General features: G+C 51.1%; 1 protein-coding gene and 1 long non-coding RNA gene across 2 annotated transcripts; both read right to left on the bottom strand.

Annotated features, from left to right (window-relative positions):
• Positions 1 to 311: 311 nt before the first annotated feature.
• LOC109151896 lies at positions 312 to 21,227 on the bottom strand. Its single transcript, XR_002049303.1, has 3 exons — positions 21,215 to 21,227; positions 20,287 to 20,294; positions 312 to 411 (listed from the first exon to the last, which is right to left on the bottom strand). It is a non-coding gene; the product is annotated as an uncharacterized LOC109151896 (long non-coding RNA).
• Positions 21,228 to 26,107: 4,880 nt separating this feature from the next.
• On the bottom strand, positions 26,108 to 26,845 carry LOC109151883. Its single transcript, XM_019299483.1, has one exon. The coding sequence runs from the start codon at positions 26,843 to 26,845 to the stop codon at positions 26,108 to 26,110; it is 738 nt and encodes a 245-aa protein (XP_019155028.1).
• Between the last annotated feature and the right edge of the window lie 229 nt (positions 26,846 to 27,074).

Here is a 27,074-nt window from a genome sequence, read left to right as displayed (position 1 = left end):
CGCTACCTAACACCACAGCGTACCTGCCTCTCGCTCCACAAACCATTAGCGCTGCTAGAACATATTGCACCTGACCCTCTCACCATGCACCCTTATCAACGCTGCCTAACACCACAGCGTTTCCCCGGTGCATGCACGTAAACCGATTCACTCTGAATCAATCTTCAGCCATCGGTCTCCCCTGCAGCATATGCCAAGTCCGCCCACTCTTGGCACCTGTGTTGCCCATTCCTACAGCACCCCTGTTTACGCACACTGAATAAGCTGCACTGACTCAACTCAGACCCTGGAATCGCTCCCACTAAAAACAAGCGACAAACTATGACAAACCAAAACATAAAGCTCAAGACTTATTAATATGATAAACAACCAACACAAAACAACCTACTACCTAATTATTCTCCTTATCAGCTTTTACCCAACACAAATGTACTAACCATCCCAACAGCAACACAACCTAACCTACTGACCACCCCAACAGAAACAAAAACCCAACCTACTAACCACAGTCGCTGGTGGCCGTCACCAACCACTCAACCTTGCGTCACCACCTACCCCCCTTGCCGTCGTCGCCATTGTCAGCTACTGAAAAACATCCACCGCCGGGTCCTCAACAAAACTAAACCAACATTCCACCAACAACCCATACTCCAACACATCACACAACATACCTTGACGAAATGTGCTCACCAAAACGTTTTGCCGAAAAAGTCATCGAAAACAGCCTCACGCGCTACCATCACCACCCCAGACCTACTGGGCTCACCGAGACGAGCCCGCCGGTACTCGCCTTGACCGGAGAGGACGCCGGAACAGCGCACATGCGCCGGCGCATGGCGTCGAAACCTCTGGACTGCGGTGGCGCGTGGAGGCTCCGTTCGCCGGGAAGCTCATGTCGGTGAAGTCGCCTCTCTACGCCGATCGATACCCACTGGGTTCTGATACCATGTTAAACAATGAACTCAACTTGTATTTCTATATATTCTGTTCAGATGTACGGAAGAGTAGAGCTATTTATACAAGACACGAGCTAATCCTAATCTTAGATTTCAAACATCCAAACCTAGGGCTAAGAGAGATTCTCTTAACTAATACCCTATTTCTATAACATATACTTACATTAACCAATTCTGTGCAATTTAACCATTTTACATGTAAAACCCTTTACTACTTGGTTACCGAGTGGATGTGATATTTATTTTAAAAAATATTAATTTTAAAATATTTTTTTTAAATAAATTAAAACTATCTATATCTATACTATTAATAAAAACAAAATCCTCCATTTAACTTCCCGCCCAAAACACTCTTATACAATTAAGGTTTGTGTACTATTATAAAATATGGTAATACAACTCCTATTATGCTACAATTGCACATTAAAATATGGTAATATAATTCCTAATACAATATATTCTTTCCTACTTTAATATTCGTAATACAATTCTAGATTAAAATTACTAATCATAAAAAAAAAAAAAAAAAAAAAAAAAAAAAAAAAAAAAAAAAACTCTCATGCCCGTAATATAATTCTACTTATTATTTCACAAAATCTCCAAATAATAATATTGATTGAAGTTACACTATAAATACTTTTCTAACCGTAATACAAGTGTACATGAAACATGCATCCTCATTTCTTCAAATTATAATATTGAAATTGCAATATTTAGAAAAATGTTACAGTATAAATACTTTCATATCAGTAATACAAATTTACTTTGTTATTTTACATAATCTCCAAATAATAATATTGATTGAAATTACACTATAAATATTTTCCTAACCTTAATACAATTGCACATGAAACATACATCAATATTTCTGCAAATAATAATATTGAAATTGCAATTGACGGATATATTAGGAACCGACCCGCACCGACCCGAGGTGCGCGGGCAAGAACGGGTCCCGGGGTGGCGCCACGTACCCGCCCCGGGAGGGCCTCGCCACGTGGCCCCGCGCGGGCCACGGCAGAGGCCGGGCCGACCTCCTTGTGGGCTCGGCCCGAGCCCACGACGGGCTCGGCCTGGCCCCATAACGCGGCCCGGTCGCAAGACCGGGCGCGGTCAACTTAGATCTAACCACCCCCCCCGCTTTGGGGGGTGGCGGTTAGGGACGGGGGTTGTATAAAAACCCCCCACCTTGTCCAGTTAGGACACGACCTACTCTACGGACACACTTTGTACTGAAGAATCATTGTAATAGCCAATTCCACGGCATTTAATACAATATACGGTCCACCGCGGCCTTTACCATCTCTTTATTATTCGTATTCTCATTCGGGTTAGTTAAGTCGGACCCCCGGTTTAATTAATTCCATCAGTGGTGCTCTTGTTGAGAGCTGCTGTACAAGCTTGAGCGCTCTCTCCCCACTATTGTTCATCGACAGCGATGGCACGATCGAGATCCAGCTCTCGTCATACCAATGGTTCCCGCGGCACCCAGCTCGTCGCGAACGGGAACGGCCCCAACGGGGCCCCCGCCCCCGGCGCCCAACCGGCCGCCTCCGCCAGATCGGGGGAGGATGTGAGGGCCCAGCTCACCCACCGCCGCAGTAGCGGTGCGCCATCAGCTCCCCACGCCGCCCCCGCTCCGGCTCGCGCACTCATCCAGGAAGGGGCGGCGGTCTTCGAGCAAGCTTCCACCGCGCTGGCGCGCGTCGCGGCGGGCCTCGAGCAGAGGAACAAGCCGCCCTGGGCGCCGCCGGGGGGGCGCCAGGGTCGCCTCCGCCTCCTCCTCGGGGGCGCAGCGGCCTGAGCACCCGACCACCCCAGGCACCTGTCACCCAGGGGGAGGTCAACTCGCCTCGACCATCGGGGAGGCGGGGAGGTGGAGATTCCCGCCGAGACCGTCAGCGCGACGACGATGGACGGACGCCGACCCAAACCAGGCCCGCCCTGGAGAGATTGGGCGATCGCGTGACAGCCCGGGATAGGTTGGGTCCGAGGCCGACCAATGGGCCACCGGCGGCGGAGTCATGCTCCCGCCGGCCGCTACGACAGGGATCGGTCACCCGGGGGTCGCCGAGCCGTGGGCCCCGCGCCCCGCCGCGACACGAGGCAGCCTCGGGCGGGTCAGCAGGTCGGGTCCCCCGACTCCACCCGCGACGCGAGCAGGCCTCCCGGGTCGAACGATCGGGGGAAACGAAAGGTAGAGCTCCGAGCTCCCATCGGGGGGAGGTCGAGAAGCTGCAGAGGAGGATGGACGAGCTCCAGCGGAAGATTGATGAGAGGGACGGGTCTCCAGAGCCCCAAGATGTGTTGGCCTCCCCATTCGCAGACACCATCATGGCAGAGCCCCTACCTCGGGACTTTCGCTTTCCCACCATCAAGGCGTATTCGGGGACCACGGACCCGCGGGCACACCTGACCAGGTATAGAGCCGCCATGATGATCACCGAGGCAACAGATGCCATCCTATGCAAGGGGTTCTTCGCCACCCTGGACGGGCAGGCACACGATTGGTTCGGGTCCCTCCCGGCGGGGTCCATCTCCACCTTCGCGGACCTCACCCGGCAGTTCCTATCCCATTTCGCCACCAGCATACAGCGGAAGAAGCAAATTGCCGACCTGTGTGATTTAAAACAGGGGAGCTCGGAATCACTAGCTGAGTACCTCAGCAAGTGGAAGAAAGAGGCCATGGGGGTCGCCGACTTTGATGGGAAGTCGGCCATAGTGATTTTCCGGAACAACCTGAGGTCGGGCGCCTTTCACCAAGACCTCATCAGGTACCCCCCTAGGACCTACAACGACCTGATGGACAAGGCAGCACGGTATGCTGACGCCGAGGCTGCCGAGAAGAGGAAGAAGGAGCAGGAGGAAGGGCGTGGCCGGAAAGACAAGGCACCCCAGGAGGAGCGCAAGGCGCCGCGGCCGCACCGACGTGAGTACGCTGAGGGGCCCAGACTGAACCCCACACGCTATCTCACCCCGCTGACGCAATCAGTGGGTACCATCTTGGCGCACGCGGAGGACCAGGGAATCGTAGTGTTCCCGAAGGAGGAGTGCATGAAGATATCGGCAAGGGGGGACCCCAACAAGTACTGCAGGTTCCACAGGCAGAAAGGGCACGATACAGACGAATGCATCCTCTTGAAGCGGCAAATCGAGGAACTCATCCAAATGGGTTACCTCGGCCAATTCATTAAAAGACCCGGCCAGGCACAAGGGCAGGCGCAGGGCCAGAAACCAGGTAACGTATGGAGGAAGGGGGGTGGCCAGGCGCCATCCACATCGGCTCCCCGTAAGAGGGATCACCACGACAACAGCTCGGAGGAGGAGGAGAAGACGACAGAGGACTCCCAGCCCCCGAAGAAACGGGCCATCTACGTCATCTTTGGAGGGCCCGAGGGAGGAGATTCACCCGCCGAGCGGAAGAAGTGGGCGAGGAGTTTGTACGTGGGGGAGGTCACACGTACCCCCCACGAGAAGAGAGCGAAGAGGGAGCCCATCACGTTCACCGACGCCGACCTACCGGATGGGCCCCTCCCCCACCGAGACGCCTTGGTGGTCAAGCTAGACATCAACAACGTAGTAGTGCACCGGGTGCTGGTGGATACGGGCAGCTCGGTAAACGTCATGTATTATGACACGTTTACCCAGCTGGGACTCTCGAGGGGGCAGCTGGAGCAAGTACGGACCCCCCTGTCCGGGTTCACGGGGGACTCGATCGAGACGGAAGGGTCGATCAATCTGGAGGTCGAGATAGGCACCCCGCCTCACACCAGGAGGTGGGGGGTCGAGTTTGTAGTCGTGAAGATCAGCTGCGCCCACAACATAATACTCGGCCGACCCGCACTAGAGGACCTCAGGTGCGTCATCTCCATGGAGCACCTGTGTCTCAAATTCCCGACACCGGCTGGGGTCGGGGTCGCCCGAGGGGACCAAAAGGTGAGCCGCAGCTGTTACTTGAAGGCATGCCGTCAAATCGGTCAGAAGGACCTACAGGTCCACACCATCGCAGAGAAGGCTTTCCGGGAGGAGGCTGGCCGACCTCGGGCCGAGCCCGTGGTGGAGACGGAGGAGGTCATCCTCGACCTCAGCCGACCTGACCGGGTCGTGAAGGTAGGGGTCGGCCTCCCGGCCGACCTCCGGGCACAGATAATCAACACCATCAGGAGCTACAAGGAGATCTTCGCATGGGGTCCCGAGGATATGCCGGGCCTCAGCCGAGACGTGATCACGCACAAGCTGGCTGTCGACCCCGCGGTCAATCCCATCCAGCAGCGCAAGAGGTACCTCTCCGCCGAGAGGAGGGAGTTCGTCAAAAAGGAGGTCGACACCCTGCTAGAGATCGGCCACGTCAGGGAGGTCATATACCCCACGTGGTTGGCCAACGTGGTCCTCGCCCCAAAACCACCCACCTGGAGGATGTGCGTGGACTACACCGACCTCAATAAGGCCTGCCCTATGGACCCTTTCCCCCTCCCCAACATTGACCAGCTGGTGGACGAGACAGCAGGTTGTGCCCTCATGAGCTTCCTAGATGCGTTCAGGGGGTACCACCAGATTTTCATGGAGGAGGCCGACGAAGAAAAGACAGCCTTCACCACACCGGAAGGGGTCTATTGCTACAAGGTCATGGCCTTCGGGCTAAAGAACTCGGGCGCCACCTACACCCGAATGGTGGCCAAGGTGTTCAAGCAGGTCCTTGGTCGCAACCTACAGGCCTACGTCGACGACATGATCGTCAAGAGCACCGACGCCGACCTCCACACGGACGACCTTACCGAGGTATTTTCAATAATGCAACGCTTCAATTTACGGTTGAACCCCAAAAAGTGCACCTTCGGGGTGCACGGGGGAAAGTTCCTGGGGTACATGGTCTCGAAGAGGGGCATTGAGCCCAACCCCGACAAGGTCAAGGCCATCCTCGACATGGAACCTCCGAGGTCCCTCCGGGAGGTCCAGCGACTCAACGGGCGGTTGGCAGCCCTGGGCCGTTTCCTCTCGAGGTCGGTCGAAAAATCATTGCCGTTCTTCGGCGTCCTCAAGAAGACTAAGGGCTTCGAGTGGTCCGAAGAATGCCAGAAAGCGTTCGAAGGCCTCAAAACGTACCTAATGTCACTCCCCCCCCTGGCTAAACCCGTAAAGGGGGAGGTCCTGTACCTGTACTTGGGCATCTCGCAGGCCGCGGTCAGCTCCGTGCTGGTCCGGGACGACGGGGGGGGGGTCCAACGGCCCGTATACTATACGAGCCGAGCTCTACGGGGGGCGGAGGTAAGGTACACACCTGTGGAGAAGGCCATCTTCGCGGTAGATGCGACGGCAAGGAAGCTGAACCACTACTTCCAGGCCCACCCCGTGCAGGTCCTCACGAACCAGCCACTAGACGCGGTGCTGAGGGCCTCGGGGTCGACCAGCAGATTGGTCAGATGGGCCATGCGGCTAAGCCAGTTCGACATACAATTCAAGCCGAGGCCCGCCATCAAGGGGCAGGCACTGGCTGATTTCATAGTCGAGTGCACCGCCCGGGAGGCCACGGAGCAAGTACGGGACGAAGATGAGGAGTGGTGGACCCTCTCAACAGACGGGTCCTCCAGCGCCAAAAATTGCGGGGGTGGAGTCGTCCTCATCACCCCAGAGGGGTTCCGGGCTTACTACGCCCTCCGCTTCGCGTTCAAGTTATCCAACAACGAAGCCGAGTACGAGGCGCTCCTGGGGGGGCTCCGCCTCGCATTGAACATGAGGGTGGAAAAACTCAAAATACGGTGTGACTCCAGGCTCGTGGTGGGACAGGTTACAGGTGAATTCGAAGCAAGCGACGAAAGGATGAGAAGGTACCGGGATGTGGTACTCCAGCTCCTGGGGCAGCTGATCAATTATGAGGTCCTACAGGTGCCCCGAGACCAAAACACAGACGCGGACATGTTATCCAAACTCGCCCAAGGGGCCCCGGAGCACATCTCAAAAATAGCCCGGATCGAAGACTTCGAGAGGTCAAGCCTGGACGCTTACCCGGTCCTACCTGTGCAAACCCGGCCTCCCTGCTGGTTAGACTTCCTCAAGGAGTACAAAAAGACAGGCGCCCTGCCTCCCGACGAGGCCGACGCCAAATTGGTGACACGACGAGCCCCCACGTACGTACTCATGGGAGACACACTTTACAAGAGGTCCTATAACGGCGCCTTATTGCGCTGCCTGTACCCGGACGAAGCCAGGTCGGTCATGGAAGAAATCCACGAGGGGACCTGCTCCGCCCACCAGGGGGCCTTCGCAATGTCCCGAAGGGCCATCATACAAGGGTACTTCTGGCCCAAAATGGCCAAGGAGTGCGCCGACTACGCCAGGAGTTGCGAGACCTGCCAACACTTCCAGGTCACCCCGGCCGGCCCGCCACGAGCTACACCCCCATCAGCTCGGTCATCCCCTTCTCTAGGTGGGGAGTGGACCTAGTGGGAGCTCTACCCATGGGGTCGGGGAAAAGGAAGTACCTCATAGTTGCGGTGGACTACTTTACCAAGTGGGTGGAGGCGGAACCACTAGCAACCATCACAAGCGCCCGTTGCAAGCACTTCGTGTACAAAAACATCTTGTGCCGTTTTGGGGTCCCGATGCAACTCATCACCGATAACGGACGCCAATTCGAGGGGCAAGAATTCAAGGGGTTCTGTGCAGAGTGGCACATTACTCACAGCCGGGTGGCCGTGTGCTACCCTCAGGCAAATGGGCAGGTGGAGAACGCCAACCGCACCATTGTGGACGGCTTGAAAAAGAGATTGGAATCCGCAGGGGGGGCATGGGTGGAGGAGCTCGACGCCATTCTTTGGGCCTACCGCACCACCCCCCGGAGGGCCACCGGGGAGACACCTTTCTCTTTGGCCTACGGGTTCGAAGCTCGAGCCCCGGCAGAGGTAGTCATACCTTCCCGGCGGGAGGAAAACTACGACCCCGACACGAACGAAGAACACCATAGAACTGACCTCCACCTGGTCGATGACAGGCGCGAAGCGGCGGCGATCCGAGCCGAGAACTACCAAAGGCAAACCAAGGCATACCATGACAAGCGAGTCCGACCCCGATACTTCCAAGTGGGGGACTACGTGCTTAGGAGGAGAGAGGCAAGCCAGCCGCAGGCGGGAGGAAAATTCGCTCCCAACTGGGAAGGCCCATACATTGTAGCAGGCGTGGTCCGCCCGGGTAGTTACAAGCTCAAAACCCCCAAAGGGAAGATGATAGCCAGGGTCTGGAACTCGGAACACCTGCTGAGGTTCTACAAATAAGACCCGCGTGAAGGATAGGTGTCGAAAGACTAGCTTAGGAGGAAGATCCCACCCCTCCCCAATAATGTTTTATCCGGTTAGTGAGCAGCAATAATACCACAACTTTGGCCTCAGCCATTCTCTTCTCTTAAAAAAAAAAAAAAAAAAAAAAATCGCGAAACAAAGGGGAACGAGTACTCACTCATGACTCCCCCGTGGACCCTAAAGGGGCACGAGGTCCGACCTCGCGTACTAACCCCGACGGAGGACGCACCCTAAGGGGGCACGAGGGCCGACCTCGCGTACTAACCCCGACGGAAGAGCCCGGTGGCTTAGTCTGGAAAGACTGGGCCCGAGCAGCTGGCGCGCACCCTAAGGGGGCACGAGGCGTAGCCTCGCGTACAAACCCCGACGGAGGAACCCGGTGGCGTAGTCCGGCAGGACTAGGCCCGAGCGGTTTGGCGCACCCTAAGGGGGCACGAGGTCCGACCTCGCGTACCAACCCCGACGGAAGAGCCCGGGGGCGTGGTCCTAAAGGACTACGCCTGAGCGGCTGACACCCCCAAAGGGGACACGAGGCCCGCCCTCGCGTACTAACTTCGACGGGGAGCCCGCTGGCGTAGTCTCGTAGGACTATGTTGTGAGGCTAAAAAAAAAAAAAAAAAAAAAAAAAAAAAAAAAAAAAAAAACGAGGCCTACCATACCCCGGCAGCGCCGGGGTGCACCATGCTGCGTGCACCTCGGCCGAGCTGCCGGGGTGCACCATACTACATGCACCTCGGCCGAGCTGCCGGGGTGCCCCATGATACGTGCACCTCGGCCGTGCCGCCGGGGTGCGCCGCGCCAAGGTCGGGAACCCCGCCGCTGGCCGGGTACCAAAAAAAAAAAAAAAAAAAAAAAAAAAATCAACATGATCACGACAGCAGAAACGCATAATCAAGCATAAGTCTTAAGCATATACCGAAGATCCAACATCCGAAAACATGATAAAACGGGGAGAGTTGTCAAGGAAAGTCAGCAACAAAAGGGGGCAAGAGTATACATCCAAAGTCTATGCCCGGATACACGAAATAGGAAGCAGTAAACTAAAACGAGCACGATCAAGGCTGCTCGTCCGAACCCGGCGCAGCGGCAAGTGGCAGCTCTGTCGACGGCGCGACGGCCACGGTCACTCCCTCGGCTCCCTCGTCCAAGTCAGGAACAGGATCGCTCGGCACAGCGGGTGCAATAACGCCCGAGGAAACCACCAGATCCACAAGCTCGTCGGCGCGGTCGAGGGGTGATAGTGAGAAGCCTTCGGCAGGGGCCGCTGGCTCGGGGTCCTCCATCTCAGCCGGCAACTCAAGGGCGATCGGGTCAAAGGCATCCCCCTTCTGGCGAAGGGCGGTGTAGATATCCTGCTGCATAGCGTATCGGCCCAGCTGGAAGGCCATAGCACTCTCCTCCGCGATCGTCTCCCTCCCGGCGTCGCTGGCCAGCCACGAGGCGACTATGTCGCCGCTACGCCCGCGAACATACTCTTCGGCATCCCTCCCGAACTCATCAGACTTCTTGTAAGCAGAGATAACCTGTCCAAGCTCCTCCGCGTGCCTCTTCCTCTCAGCCTCCAGAGCCTTCCGGGACTCGGCATCGCGCCTGACCGCCTCATCAGCCCGCCTACCCGCCTCATCAGCTCGCCTAGTCTCGGCCTCCAAGGCTCGCACCAGCTCGGCTGCGCGACTCTGCTCATCCTCGACAAGGGCCACAGAGGACGCAGCCCAACCCTGAAACAAGGGCACAATCATAACAAGGCAATAACAAGGACTAAGCATAACAAAGGAAACCACGAGCATACCTCGATGGTCCGAAGGGCCTCCCGGAGGACAGCGGGCAAACTCCGCGACGCGTGCGGGGCAGGTGGCAGCGGGGGTGGAGCACCCGGTGGTACAGGGGGGCGGCTCGCCTGCGGCCGTGTCCCTCCCGGGGGGGGCACACCAGACTCAGAAGTGGGAACATCAGACTGTGCAGTAACCTTCTGCCTCTTCGCAACAGGGCCGCGCGCCACGACGCGCTCAAGACGCTGGCGGAACGTAGACATGACGGGAGGTCTCGCTGCAAAAGGAAACAAGCAAAGGTCAAACGAGAGGACATGAGTACAGCCGAAGGTTCAACAAAATGAAGAGGGACAAACCACGAGTGGAAGCACGCGAAGGGCCGACAGCGGATCCGGAGGACCCAGGCTCGGCAAAAACCTCGCCCGAAGACCCGGAGGATCCCGGAGACTGCTCTGGCGGCTCGTCGTCCGTCAAATCGATCAACGGACGCGCGTCCGGCTGGGGCGCACGCAGAAGGCGCGGACGGATACGAGGCAGCAACGGCCCATCCAACGTGAAGCCCAGGCCGCGCATGTTCTCGGGCGTAATCATCTCGCCTATGCTAATCTCCCCCCGATCGCCCCGGAAGGCATGGATGTCCCGGGCTACGGTAGCCGTCTGGAGGGGAGCCCTGTGGCGCACAAATCTGTTGTTCCAAGATAGGAACGGGCGAGGATCACCAACCGATACGTAGACGAAGTGCGGTTTCCAGTCCCGGTTGGTCTGGTTGAAGTCGTGGAACGTCTTCATACGCGCCCGGGCCGCTATGCCCACGAACCCTCTGCTGGCCTGGCTGGATGACGAGGTGACTTGAAACAAACTCTGGAAGAGATCCATATAGGGCTTGACACGAATGGCGTGGCAGCGAAGCAAGAAGGCAAGAAGTAAGTAATGGGCATTCGGCACCAACTGCCTGGGTGCGATGCCGTAGTGGTTGAGGAAGGATTCGACGAAGGGATGAATGGGGAAGCGAAAACCAAGGTACATGGATTGCACGTGCACCCCGAAGAAGAGGGGTGTCGGCGGCTCGGTGACATTCCCCGATGAGGAGGGCAGGCGCACCTCGCCCGCAGGCCCAACATAGCTCTTGGCCTCCTCAAACTCCTGTACGGAGGTCTGAGCCAAAGTCGAGGCCGCGATGAGTGTCTCCAGGGGAGTGTACTGGGCGGGATCCTCGTACGGGACCGCGAGGGGATCCTCCATGACGGGAGGATGGGCGTCCAACGGACCCTCGTACGGCATGGTGACCTCCCCAGAAGGGGAATGAGCAGGAAAAGGAGTGGGGGGGTCGCTAGTTTCGTCCATGGGAAGGACGTGAGTGTCTACGGAGTCCAAAAAATAGTCCAAGGAACCGGAAGAAGTGTGCATGCACCGACTAAACCTACGAGACAAAAGAAAGAGGGTATAAGGACGAGGCCAAAAAAAAAAAAAAAAAAAAAAAATGATGAGGAAACAGCGAACCTCGGCCCAGGGCCGAGGCCGAGGTCGGCCCGACCTCGCCGAGCGAGGCCGAGCCGACCCCAGACGCCGGCGCCGTCAAAGGACAGCGCCGAAGCGGGGCCGGAGGTCGGCGAGACCCCGGCGCCCGGAAGGCGCCACGGCCAGCAGGCCGCGCCGCGACGGACGGCCCCGCACCGCCGCCGCGGAGGAACGGCGTGGTGCACGGTGGGGGCGGCAGCACGGTGGACCTAAAAATAAAAAAAAAAAAAAAAAAAAAAAAGGGGAGCAGATAGGCGGACCTCGGCCCTGCGCCGAGGTCAGGGTCGGCAAGGCAGGTCGGCCGGCGCGGCCTCGGCGGGTGAGGTCGGCCAGACCTGCCGCCGAGGGGTGGCGCGGCCCCGGCGAGAGGGGGACGGCCGTTGCCGCCCTCGCCGTCGCCCGGGAGGTTAGCCGGGGACCACGCTACCGCAGCCTGAGAGCCGCCCGTGGCAGCAGAGCGACGACGCCGCCGCGACGGAGCAGCGCCGCCGCAACGGAGCGGTGGCATCGCCGCGGCGGCAGGGCGGAGCCGCGGCGGCGGCGAGGTTCCGCGGGATTTCCGAAAATAAAAAATAAAAATAAAAAAAAAAAAAAAAAAAGAGGAGAGAAAGGGGGTTTACCACGCTCGGGCCTACGGCTCGGCGACGGGGGAGGTTGGAGGTCGGCCGGAGCTTGTTGCCGCGAACTCGTCGGAATCCGGTGGTGGCTCGCCGGAGGTGTCGTCGGAATCCGGTGGGGGGGGCTCGCCGGAGTTTGGGGAGTGAAGAGTGTGAAGTTGAAGTGGTGAAAGTGTAGAATGAGAGGGGAGAAGGGGTTTATATAGGAGAAGGGGAGAGAAGAAGAGGGGGAGTTTTGAAATTCAAAATAAAAAAAAGGGGGGGAAAAGGGGAAAAGATGGGTGTGATTGGTTGACTTGGGGAGGATGATCAAAACCTAAAAGGAATCTACTATGTATGTGTTCTAACAGATAAAGGAGTCATACCTCGGAGGGAGTGTTTCATCATTATCGCGAGAAATATGCCCGGACGGCACCTATGGCGCGGGGACGCGCGCGCCTCGCTGACGATTACTCGCACCTCGGAGAGTGGGGGACTGATGACGGATATATTAGGAACCGACCCGCACCGACCCGAGGTGCGCGGGCAAGAACGGGTCCCGGGGTGGCGCCACGTACCCGCCCCGGGAGGGCCTCGCCACGTGGCCCCGCGCGGGCCACGGCAGAGGCCGGGCCGGCCTCTCCAGGAGGCCGGGCCGGCCTCTCCAGGAGGCCGGGCCGGCCTCTCCAGGAGGCCGGGCCGACCTCCTTGTGGGCTCGGCCCGAGGCCACGACGGGCTCGGCCTGGCCCCATAACGCGGCCCGGTCGCAAGACCGGGCGCGGTCAACTTAGATCTAACCACCCCCCCCGCTTTGGGGGGTGGCGGTTAGGGACGGGGGTTGTATAAAAACCCTTCACCTTGTCCAGTTAGGACACGACCTACTCTACGGACACACTTTGTACTGAAGAATCATTGTAATAGCCAATTCCACGGCATTTAATACAATATACGGTCCACCGCGGCCTTTACCATCTCTTTATTATTCGTATTCTCATTCGGGTTAGTTAAGTCGGACCCCCGGTTTAATTAATTCCATCAGCAATAATTTAGATTAAAATTACAGTATAAATACTTTCCTATCCGTAATACAATTTTAGCTACTTTTTATTTTACAGAATCTCCAAATAATAATATTGATTTAAATTACACTATAAATATTTTCCTAATCTTAACACAATTGTACATGAAACATGCATTCTTATTTCTACAAATAATAATATTGAAATTACACTATAAATACTATCTTAATCGTGAATTATTCTTACATGGATTATTTTATGTTCTTCCCTGATATTTTTGCTATTTCTCTTTATTGTTGACTAATGGAGTCTGTTTTCATCTAAGTCTCCAACCTATCCCCCAAAACGATTGATGTAAAGCTCTATAAGGCCCCACTTGATGCGTTGTTATTTGTCTAGGGAATATCAATGCTCCATAGGACAATGTTGAACAAGTTAATTCTCATTAAACATGTTTCTTCCCCTTGCAATAATATTTTTTTCCACCTTGCTTTTCTTAATAGTTAGTTTCATCCAGGGCATAGCACCCCTGAAAGCTACATCTTCGTCAAGTCCAGAAGTCATTTTGGTTTATGAAAGCACTCCCAGCAGCAGTCTTTAAAGAGACTAAACGTGGACTGTTCATCGTCTTCAAAGGGTTTGAAGAATCCTAAGATCGAACCCAATACATGAGAACCTTGGCTGATTGGTTTTTGATTGACGACAAACAATGTATATTTGTGTTCCAGTCAATTAAACTTTCTATTTTCACACCATTAGACTGTGATTTTGTTTTTCTTTGTTTAAGTGGGCTAAATGCTTAATAGATGATTTATTCTGTATGCTTTAAATTGCTTTAAATTTTGGCATTGCTGTTAGCTTATATACGCTAGAAAACAGTTTATTTTGTCACTCTTCTTGATTTTCTCTGCCTATTTCTATGTTATAAATCTGCAGGTTAAGTGGCAATATTGTTAGGAAGTCAGAAAATATTACACACGCATGTCGAGTAAAGCAATATAGATGCAAAAACTTCAATCTTCAAACATGAAATTATATATTTAATATAAATAAATGAATATATAAACATAAGAAATCTAACAACCCCTTCAGTTTTCAAAATTACAATACATATACTTTCCTATCGTAATACAATTCTACTTATTATTTTACAGAATCTTAAAATAATAATATTGATTGAAATTAAACTATAAATACTTTCTTAACCTTAATACATTTGTACATGAAAGATGCATCATTATTTCTGCAAATAATAATATTGAAATTGCAGTACATATACTTTTCTATATGTAATACAATTCTACTTATTATTTTACAGAATTTCTAAATAATAATATTGATTGAAATTACATTATAAATACTTTCCTAACTTTAATACAATTTTACATGAAACATGCATTCTTATTCTGTAAATAATAATATTGAAATTGTAGTAAATATACATTCTTATCCGTAATACAATACTACTTACTTCGGTATTATTTTACAGAATCTCCAAATAATAATATTGATTGAAATTACATTATAAATGCTTTTCTAACCTTAATACAATTATACATAAAACATACATCCTTATCTATACTACGGAGTATTAATAAAAATAAAATCTTACTTTTGCAACCTCCCGCCCAAACTACTTCCCAGCTATTACTATATAAAATATAAGAATTATCATGGTAAATAGTAGCTCAATAAATGTGACAACTTATATATATATATATATATATATATATATATATATATATATATATATATATATATATATATATATATATATATATATATATATATATATATATATATATATTTATTTATTGGGAGAGGTGTCAAATAGGCCCATCTACTACTAGCAAGTGCTCAATTCCCATCACGAACTATATTAAAGTCTAATTAACCACACTTACTTGTTAAATTTGTTTAATTGGCATTTTTTGCAGGTGGCTAACATGTTACCAATTCAATTATTAAAAAAATAATTAAAAAAATTAAAAAAAAAAAGGATTTCAGCCACTGGACAGGCGGTGGCTAAGTACTATTTCACAGACAGTTGTGGCTGTCCGGCGACTTCCTCGCCGGACAGTCACGGTTGTTTGTGAAATACTCCTCAACCACCGGCTGTCCGGTGGCTGAAATCCTTTTTTTTTTTTTAAAAAATTTTTAAATCATTTTTAATTATTCTTTTAATAATTGAATTGGTAACCTGTTAGCAACCTGCAAAAAAAGTCAATTGAACAAATTTAGCAGGTAAGTGTGGTTAATTAGACTTTAATTTAGTTCGTTGTGGGAATTGAGCACTTGACAGTAGTAGATGGACCTATTTCACACACACACACACACACACACACACACACACACACACACACACACACACACACACACACACACACACACGGTATAATAGTATAATTGCACAATATTAATATATTTTACCTAATAATTAATATGATAATTAATAAATTATTTACACAGATATTAGTATAATTAATTAATAATTATTATAGTAATTAAGCTTATAATTATCATTGATAGTACTAATACCCACGTGTTAGCGGCCTAAGTACTGAATGAGAACAAATAGTAGTAATAATGGTATTTTATTAATAAGAAGGTGACCTAATACAACCTAAATGACTATTCCGAGGGCCGATTGACTGCGGTCGGGCAACTCTGTAAATAGCCTATTGATCATTCCAAAAGTCCCCCTCACTGTAGCCGTCGCGGATATTTGTAGCCTTTGGTCGGAGACAAACCTCCGGCCTACCGGCATGTAACCCACGTAACATCCACGCGTCTCCACCCGGCAAGCCTTCTCTGTCAACGCATAACATCACCACGTACCTTTCTCCAACATCTCTATCTCTTTGTAAAGTAAAGGCACGGTAACCGGGTGATAACATCGATCGGGAAGTCTATCGGTCGGGCCCGACCGCCTTGTCACAACAGCGCCCGACCCAAAGACCTTTTACAAACTACGAGAAGAGTCATCCTATGTCGGTCGGGATATATCTTACCAAGAGCACCCCCAGCCCGAGGCGTTTTAGACCGCTCGGGAAAAAACAGGACGGGATGGAAAGTCCTTGTCATTCGGGCTTCGATTCCGACCGCCCAGCTGTCATTATCCACGCCACGTGTCGGTTTGCAGACATCTTGGGATCTGTAACGGTCATTTCACGCAAGTGGACGATTTCCTGCCAAAACTTCTTATATAAATAGTCCTTCCTGAGGCTCATTTCAACTTTTAAAACTCTGTGAAAATCGGTCGGAGCTTCTCGAACAAGCAACACTGTAGATCGGTCGAGCAGCATACTTCTTAACTTCCCGGCAAGCTTTACTTATTGGTAAGTTGTTTCCTTTTCCTTCTTTTTACTTTCTTTTTAACTCTTTCCTTTATTCCACATATAACGGCCGACCCTGGCAACTCACTAACCCCGACCAAATATAACCGACCCCTTCCGCTGAACCGGCCATCTCCTTTATGAAGGGGATATGTCAGACTCGGACAGCCAGAACGTCTCGGGAGCAGACTATGACAACACGATCGAGGAAGATAGCGAAGAAACACTGATAGAAGAGTCTTCCCCCGAAGTAACTCAGGTTGCTCGACATCCGAGCAAAATTCCCGAGCGGACAAACTCTTCTAGCTCAGAAAGCTCGTCCAGCTCGAGCGGTTCAAGTAGCGACAGTGGTAGCAGCGGTAGCACCTCGATAAGCGGTCGTGAGTCTCCGTCTCCTCACGTTCGAGAAACGCCTACGCGCACCATTGGGCCCGAACACGAAGCCCATGGCTCTCCTCACGTCTGGGAAACTTCCCACGATTTGGCTGGCGAAGGTCCAAGCCAAGCGGCACCTGCAGAGGTCGAGTACGTCTTCCTCAATAGCGAGAGAGTCGACCATCAAGAATGCCTACTGACGACCCACGAAGCGGCAAAGATTTCCGCAAGGCTAAGCGGTCGGCCAAAATTCGACACCCGTAGGAGCTTAGGAGGGATTAAAGAACGTCACCAGGGGAAATGGATCGGGATGCACTTCGATTCGTTGCAAGACCCGATCACGTTCCCTTTTTCTGGCCTACTGACCGCCTTCTTAGGCTACTATCGGGTCCTACCAGCTCAGATATGCCCGAACGCCCAACGCATCCTAGCATGCTTCCCGCAGATCTGCGCTCAGCACAGCGTTACGTGCTCGATGGAACTTTTTAATTACATGTACACGGTCAAACCCTTAGCAGCCAAATATGGTGCCAGATTTCTGATGATCCAGTCCCGGGATCATCTTTGCTCGATTGAGGACCTTCCCGGGAACAACAGAGGGTGGAAGAATAAAATTTTATCAGTCGAGTACGACCCATGGATTCTACCGGTTGACCGGAAATGGGGGACACATTACAGGAAGCAAGTGCAATCACCCGCCACTCGGGCCCTCCGCGAAGCGACCTTCCGTATCTCGTGTGAGTATTACGAGTATAAGATCTTCCGATCGCGGGAGGCTTACGACAATGCCCGATTGCCGCCGCCCCGATACGATCAAGAGATGAAATATAAACCTCAACCGATAGGCGTATCGATTGCTGTAGCGGCGCCTCAAGCCGAGCCGACCAACGAAGGTCTAACAATAACTATACTTTCCCAATTTCATGCTGATCGCTTATTATTTTTAACTTTGTGGTTTATGATTGTAGAGATGGTTCCAATTCGCGGTTTCCCGAGTGCCAGCGCACCCCGAGCCTCCCGAGCTAAGATGACGCTCGGGAAAAAGGCTACTGAGGCCGAAACATCGGTTGGGCAAGAGGTCGCCGATGCTTCCATCCCGACCGCACAACCACTCGGTGCCTCCACCACTCTTCAAACCGATATCACAACCGACCCGCTGGACCCCCGAGCCCCCGGACGAAAGGGCAAGAAAAAAGCGTCCGGGAAGGACGCCGAAGAGATGAGCGCTCTTAAGCGTCGTCGCAAGCAAAGCCCCCCGAGCGAAGTCGTCTCAGGTGGGGAACAATCTCTCCTCGCCCGGCTTAACAATCTGTAGCCGATCGGGGAGGATATGAGCAAGTGGACACCGGCACAAATAGCCGAGAAGGGTGCTCAAGACCTGGACGAGGTTTGTTTCATTACCTCTTTAACTTTATTTTCAACTTTAATCGCTCGAGCTAACTTATTATTTCTTGTAGGCATCCTGAGCGATCCAAAGCCTCCAATACTGGGCCTTGTTGGCCAACGAGGCCGAGGCCTTGAAAAAGGTCGCCGAGCGGCGAGGGAAGGAGAATGCCGAGCTTCAACAAGATCTGAAGGCGGCCAAGGACGCCCTAGTGATAGCGGAGAAAGCCTCTCGGGTTGTGCTAAATGAAGCGGGTGAACTAAAGACCAGACTGCGCAATCTGGAAGGGTTGGCCAAGTTTCTGTGTCGCGACGAACCTACAATCGACAAATTCTTCCGAGCCTTGATGAAGAATAAGCTCGGGGAAGAAAAGATTTGGACGTTCGGTCACTGGGCCTATGCGTCCGGCCAACGGGCGATGCGGGCAGAGTCCCGGTCGATAATGGAGGAGGTCTTCGAAGGCGAAGATCTGAAGGCGGTGTTAACCACGCTTCTGGATGAGATTCCCGATCTTGGCCCAACGCCCTTCACGAGCCGTCCGTCTCTGGAGCTGCAGCTGAGCCAAGAACCGGTGACAAGGATGAAGGGAAGGTCGTGTAGCCCCCGACCAACCCTAAAGCTTACTATTTTTGTAATTTTTGTAAACTTAACTCAATCGGGAGCCCGGTCCCGTTTGTATCGGGCAACTTTTTTATTTTTGAATGAATGGTCTAATTGTTTATCGCCTCTTTTAGTTTTTATCCTTTATGAACTTTTCAATCGATCAAGCGACCTCGAACGACCTTCTTTTAGTTTTTATCCTTTATGACTTTGTTAACCTTCCTAGCCCCCACACTGCCGGACACAAAAGGAACGATTGAGTGCGACAGTGTGCCACGAAGGTTGGTTGCTCGGGCATATCCCGATCACTGGCTTGACACGACCGTTACTGACGATGAGCATTACCGTTCGGGCGTTATAAATTGCCCGGGTGAGATGTAGAGGACTGTTATAGTCCGTTTGGTCTTTACCACTATCGGTCGGTGCCGAGTGAGCGGTGTACCTTTATCGGTTATAACTGATATTTTATATCCCGGTATAATCGGGTAAGTTTTAGCGACATTATGGTCGTTGGGCCTTCGCCCATCCCGATCGTTGATGCTGAGTCTTGGTCAGATATGTCACAATCAAAAGCAACTTCTGATATGGATTTAGCGAAACTACTTATTATTTACACATCTTAATATTCGATCAAGCCCCCGTACACAGACGAGCGAGCAATCATCGATCGACATTACATATTTCTCTCCCATTCGCAGACGGTCATACACAGACATTATTTTACATACACAACAAAAAACGGGCGTGCCCACTCGTAGGTTGAGCCCCCACCCCATCCAAACATACACATAAAATTTAATGGCGATACAACACCAAATTCTCAGAATTCCATGTTCCTTCAATGCTCTGACGGTCGTTGTTTCCAGTCGATAAGTGCCCGGGCGAACGACCGATGTGACTACATAAGGTCCCTCCCAATTCTGAGCTAATTTGCCTCCTTCCAGGGGTTGACTCGATTCTCGTTGTCGCAGCACATAATCCCCGACCTGAAAGTATTGCGGGTGAACCCGCACGTCTTTAGTGCTCTTCACCCTCTTTTGATATTCGGCCATGCGTCGAGCCGCGATTTCTCTCTTCTCTTCGACACCATCTAGATCCACAGCCAAAGAGTGCTCATTCTCTTCCACATTGTAAGATCGTTCTCTAGCCGTCGGGATCCACGCCTCAATTGGCAAACGGGCTTCAGTGCCGTGGATTAGAGCAAATGGTGTTTCCATTGTGGCCTTTCTAGGAGTCGTGCGATATGTCCAAAGTACATACTAGAGATCCTCGGCCCAACTACGACCAGCTGAGTGCAATTTCTTCTTCAGTCCTTCTAAGATGGTTCGATTGGCATTTTCCACTTGACCGTTTCCCTGTGGGTAAGCTACCCACGATCGGATCGAAGTTATCCCGATCGTCGCCAAGAAGTTCTGAAAATATTGGCTCACAAATTGTCGACCATTATCACTTATCAAGTGAACGGGAACACCAAACCGAGAGATGACAATCCGCCACAAAAACCTAGCACATTGCTGAGAAGTGATCGTGGCCAAGGGCTCGGCCTCGATCCATTTAGAAAAGTAATCGATTGCCACTATAACGAAGCGTCGTCGTCCGGACAACTGTGAAAAGGGCCCCACAATATCTGCACCCCATCAAGAGAATGGAATTGCAGTCGTGACCGGCTGATAGAATGTTGCCGGACGGTCAGGCGTCCGGGCATAGAGTTGACACGTTTCACAACTTCTAGCAAGCTTCTCGCAATCTAGTTGAATGGACGGGCAATAGTACCCGATCACCATTATGCGATGAGCAAGCGATCCACCTCCTTGGTGCGAAGAACATATGCCCGAGTGTAGCTCGTTCATGACTAGGTCCGCTTCAAAAGAATTTAAGCATCGCATCAAAGGACCACCATACGATCGTCTATACAAGCGTCCATCCTGCACTTGAAACCTTGGTGCCCTTAATTTCACCTTTCGAGCCTGTTGTGGGTCGTCCGGTAAACGGTCATGCTGTAGATATTCCATCAAGTCAGAGATCCAAGTTTCTTCAGCCGGTTGAATCGGGACGATCGATAATCGATGAATACTGTGCCTCGGGATCATCAAAATCCGAGCAATCTTAGACATATGCTCCGGAGCGTCCTGTGCCAACTTGGATAAGATATCTGCAGCGGCATTATTTAATTGGGGAACATGGCGGACAGCGTACGCTCAAAATAAGTTAAGCTTCTCCATTGCTAAGTCACGATAAGCTTGTATCCGTTCTCCATTGACCTCATATTCGCCAAGCTAAGGACCTACCCGACCACCAATGCTGAATCAGTCTGAGCCCGGATATAATCAGCCCCTAAATCCCGAGCGCATTGTAAACCGTTGATGAACGCCTCGTAATCTGCTTCGTTATTGGTCGGGGTAAACTGATACATCAAAGCGTAGTAGACTTTAAACCCCTCCGGGCTCGTGATCACAACTCCTCCGCCCGCTCCTTTTTTACTACTCGACCCATCAGTGGCCAGTGACCACCAAGTCGCCTCGGGATCTTCCGTGTCTGGAGGTTGAGTATCCCGAGCGGTACATTCGACCAGAAAATCTACCAGAGCCTGGCCTTTGATAGCCGGTCGTGGTCGGTATTCTATAGCGTACTGCGTTAGCATCAACGCCCATTTGACTAGGCGTCCGGAAGAAGAAGCGGTGCAGAGGACTGCTCCGATCGGCTGGTCGGTTAGAACGTGGATGAGTCCTTGGAAATAAGGAGCCAATTTCTTCGCCGTTGTATATAAGGCATAAACAATCTTTTCCAATTGGGAGTAACGAAGTTCCAGACCATGGAGTGCATGGCTCACATAGTAGACCGGTCGTTGAACGCCTTCCGGATCTGTCCTGCATAGCACAGCACTGACTGCCCGATCGGATATGGCAGAGTAAACGTTCAGCTCTTCCCCTGGCTCGGGTTTAGACAAGACGATCGGAGACATCAAATACTCTTTCAAATCGTCAAAAGCTGACCGACATTCATCATCCCACACAAATCCGTTGACCTTGCGTAACACTTTGAAGAAAGGTAAAGCGCGTTCTGCCAACCTCGAGAAGAATCGGCTCAAGGCTGCTAATCTCCCGGTCAGCTGTTGCACTTCCCGAACGGTTGTGGGCGGTTGCATGTCGAGGATTGTTTTTAACTTTGGCGGGATTTGGCTCAATCCCTCTCTTCGTTATCATATAACCCAGAAATTTTCCGGTCTATACAGCAAATGTGCACTTGGTTCGGGTTCAAACGCAGCTGGTACGTTCGCATAATTTGGAAGCACCATCGGAGATCCCGAGTATGGTCCGCTCGGTCCCGACTCTTCACAAGCATATCATCAATATAAGCCCCCATAGTTTGGCCTAGCAGGTCTTCAAAGAGCATGTTGATCATGCTCTGATATGTCGCTCCTGCATTGCGTAGGCCGAACGGCATAACCCGGTAGCAATATAAGCCATCGGGCGTGACGAACACCGTTTTGCTCTCGTCTTCATGGCTCATCATGATCTGATGATAACCCTTGAAAGCGTCCATGAAGCTCATCAGCTCGGCCCCGGCCGTTTCATCCACCCTCTGATGAATGCTTGGCAACGGGTAAGGGTCCTGCGGGCACGCCAATACACATTCTCCAGGATGGGGGCTTAGGGGCGAATGTGCCCGATCGCAGTCATCTTCTTCACCTCTTCTCGTACAAACTCCCGGCGATCCGAAGACAAATGTCTGGTCTTCTGCTTGATTGGTTTAGCGGCTGGACCTACAGCCAATCGGTGACATATGACAGTGCGGTCGATCCCAGGCATATCCTCTGGCCCCCATGCAAATATGTCGGCGAATTCTCGAAGGATTGCCAACACTTCCAATCTCAGCTCGGGGGTCAAAGCCCGACCGATATTGACCTTGCGGTTAGGCCTGTCTTTAGACAAAGGAACTTCTTCTATCTCTTCTGATGGCTCAGGTTGTTTTTTTCGGTCCTTACCGGCATCTTTGGCAATCGTATTTACCCGGGACGAGCTTGCGTCTCGCCGATTGACCGCTCGAGAATAACACTTCATCGCTGACTGAACCTCACCACGTAGAACTCCAACCCCAGCCGAGGTAGGAAATTTCATGCACAGGTGAGGCATAGATATAATTCCCCCGACCCTCATGATGGACGGGCGGCCTAGGATGGCGTTGTGGACGCAATGAAGATTTACCAAAAAAAATTCCATCTTCGTTTTGACCGATTTGGGCGGAATCCCCAGCTCGACTGGGAGGACGATTTTTCCTTCGGGGTGAATGGTATCCCCGGTAAATCCTGACAAGGGTACACTGACCGGAATCAGTTCCCATCGATCAAGCTTCAATTTCTCAAAGACGTCCAAATAAAGAACATTTACGCTACTCCCAGTATCCACCATCACTCTTTGTACGTCGACTCCCATGATGTCGATCATAAAAATGAGTGTTTCCATTCCGGTATCTCCGCTCTCGGGCTGATCTTCAAGAGCAAAAGTAATTGGTTCCATTTTCTGCCTCTTACCAATTTCCCGGGAGTCGACGATCGCCACCGGGCAAGGTTCTCGAGCTTGGGAAGCATCTTCCAGGCCCCCGAATATGACATGAATAGTAGGTTTTAATGTTTGCCGACCGCCCAACTGGGGATTGGGATCCTTCCGGTCCTGGTCCGATCGATCAGGGCGATTAGAACGCCTGTGATCTTTTCTTTCAGCTGATCTTTTGTTCTCTTCCCTTTTCCCAACACACTTGTCTAACTTGCCCAACTGAAGTAAATCTTCCAACAATTGTTTCAGGTGTATACATTCTTCAGTATCATGCCCCGCACATCGATGATAAGCACAATGTTTCCACTTATCCTTCCCGTCCTGTCCAGGATGAGGTAGACAAATTAAATTGCAGGACTGGGCATATTGCATAGCTTCCGCAGCCGATTGGTACAACGCCTTGAAGTCCCCAGGCCGGGCACGGGATCGCGGGTGGTCCTCGACCATCCGGTGATCCGACCGACCAGAGGGCTTCCGGGACGACCCGACCTCTTGGGATCATTTGACAGCATTTGCCTCCCCAGCATTGGCATAATCCGTCACTCGACGAAGCGCTTCTTCATAGGTCGCAAGCGAGTGGAGTATGAAATCTTGGTATAAGTAGCAGGCTCTAAGGGAAATATGCAACATATGAATAGCCGTTAGGTCGTCCATGGGTTCGACCTCTCTCACCGCCGTTTTCCATTTAACCAGGAAGTCGGTCAGACTCTCTCCTTCCAACTGCTTAGCCTTTTTAAGATACATGTAAGGTTTCCGGATGACTTTGGAAGTTACAAACTTCCTATTGAACTTTGTTGCCAAGCTAGCAAAGCAAAAAATAGATCCTGGTTCTAACGTTCTGAACCACTCTGCTGCCCGACCAGAAAGCGTCGAGTAAAAGGCCCGACACATCACAGCATCGCTTATGCCCATCATCAACATATTCCCATAGTAAGTGTTGATATGGACTTCCGGGTCCGTCCGTCCATCGTATTCTTTGTTCCCGGGTATACGTAGATCGAGTGGGTAAGGTTGAGCCATAATCTCCGCCGTGAAGGGTGTCCGCAATAATGAAGCGATGTGATCAGAAGGAGGCCTCAGGGCATGCTCGTTTTGCCATCGAGTGAACTCTGCCCGGACGTCGTTTAACATTCCTCGGGTCTCATCTTGCTCAACCGTACGGGCTGGTTCCCGAGCCCGGCGTCGACAGTGCGCTTGAGGCCCACTATGTCCTGACGACCTTGCCTGGCTAGCCACTCGCATGGGAGAATCAACCGAGCGCCTATCTGGGTCCTGCGGTCCCAATCGTTGCCACATTGCTGGTCGGAGTCGCTGGAACGCACTCGCTCGATTATCTTCTGGTTCAGGTTCTTTTACCGCCTGGGTATGTATTTCCTGCCGTGGTTCCTCCATGACCTCGGCCCCCTGCGATCCCAACCTCGAGCGAGCCGAGCGCCTAGTCCGGGTACCGGGCTAAAGCTCGGGCTCGGTCGCATTGTCGGTTGGTTCGGGAGAGCAGAAGCTGGAGCCGTGTACGCATGCTTGTAAGGCGGATAATACATCGGTGTTCCTGGCCAACAACCATATTGGGGAGGTGGTACTGGATATGGGTAATGTCCCAGAAACGGATATTGTTGACCGGGTGTCGGATACGTCGGTTGAATGTAATTGATCGGGTTAGGAGCTACCGATTGAGGAGGTGAGAGGTTGAGATTCAGGTTGACTGTCTGACCCGGGTGCTGTGTGTAGTTGTGGTCGGATGAGCTAGCTTCTTCGTCCTCCGGTGCTTGATACATGAACGGATACATGATGATTGAAGTCAGATACGCGTCTACAATGACTTTTCGTACCGGTTCCCACAGACGGCGCCAAAATGATAGTACTAATACCCACGTGTTAGCGGCCTAAGTACTGAATGAGAACAAATAGTAGTAATAAGGGTATTTTATTAATAAGAAGGTGACCTAATACAATCTAAATGACTATTCCGAGGGCCGACTGACTGCGGTCGGGCAGCTCTGTAAATAGCCTATTGATCGTTCCAAAAGTCCCCATCACGTAACATCCACGCGTCTTCCGCGGCGGATATTTATAGCCTTTGGCCGGAGACAAACCTCCGGCCTATCGGCATGTAATCCACGTAACATCCACGCGTCTCCACCCGGCAAGCCTTCGCTGTCAACGCATAACATAGCCATGCACCTTTCTCCAACATCTCTGTCTCTTTGTAAAGTAAAGGCACGGTAATCGGGTGATAACATCGATCGGGAAGTCTATCGGTCGGACCCGACCGCCTTGTCACAACAGTGCCCGACCCAAAGACCTTTTACAAACTACGAGAAGAGCCATCCTATGTCGGTCGGAATAGATCCCACCAATCATAATAAATAGTATAATTACAATTAAACATGGGTCGTTGGATTATAACAATAAATTTTTTATAATATATATATTAACAAAATAAATTATTATGTTAAATTAAGTTAATACTTACACAAATAGTAGTATAATTACAATTAATTCATTCAGATATGGAGGAGGAAAAAAGTAATGGCCCGTTTGGTTCACAGAATAAATTTAGAGGGAATATGAATGGTATTCCATAGGGAATGAAATAGGTAAGGAATAAAATATAAATTGTACTCTGTTGTTTGGTTCGCTGAAGGAATAGACATTGGGAATTGTATTTCAATATTTTTATTTTTTTTTTGAAAACCAAAGGAACTTCCATTAACGCAAATGTTCAATACAAGAAGGAAATGAAATCAACCAACAAGAAGAACCAGTCTGAGAACGAGTAGCTCTTGCCAAAGCATGAGCAAACCTATTCACTGATCTTGAAACATAATGAAATGACACTAAATCAAAGTGTCGTTGGAAAGATCGGCACTCACGAATAACACAACCTGCATATGATAGATCCTGAGATGTGCCATTTAGCAGCCTACAAACATTCTTGCAATCAGAATAGATGATTACCTTTGTGAGACCCAACTCCTTAACCCAAGATAAAGCTTCCTTCACCGCTAGAGCTTCAGCTAAATGAACATCACTCAAACAACGGATTGGGCCATTTTTAACTGCTACGAATTCCCCATTACTATCCACCACAAAGACCCCAAAGTAAGCTTCATCAGTATCACCAAAAACCGTGGCATCAACATAAATATTCATAGTACCTGGACTATCACCTGGTAAAGTATTAATGTTCTGTCCATGCATTTCTTCACTTTCTACCAAAGTTGCCTCTCCCTGCCATTCCACAAAAGTATTAGCCACCTCATTTTGTATTAAGGATGGTTGCCAAACTTTATTATTCCATACCAATTCATTACGGCCCTTCCAGATGCACCAGCAAATGAGGACACATTTCATCACCAAAGTACTATCACCACACGTTAGACACCTTGAGAACCATGCAGCAAAATCGTCATCTTCACTAGGTAGAGGACATTTCACATTTGCCATAGAGATTGCACATGATTGCAATCAGCCATAAGATGCAGGATTGTCTCCGGTTAGAGACCACATAAAGGGCAGCTTAAATCAACATTCACCCGACGAGATGCAAGCGACGCCATGGTTGGCAAAACTCCATGAATACAACGCCAAATAAAATTCTGAACCTTTGGAGGAATCTTTAGCTTCCAAATCAAACCCCATACAGTGGAGTTTGGAATGGCCACCTCCATCATAT

The sequence above is a fragment of the Ipomoea nil genome, unplaced genomic scaffold (assembly GCF_001879475.1).
Source record: "Ipomoea nil cultivar Tokyo-kokei standard unplaced genomic scaffold, Asagao_1.1 scaffold2297, whole genome shotgun sequence".
NCBI lineage: Eukaryota > Viridiplantae > Streptophyta > Magnoliopsida > Solanales > Convolvulaceae > Ipomoea > Ipomoea nil.
Note: the sequence above shows the minus strand (reverse complement) of the source record. Positions and strands in the feature narration are given on the sequence as shown.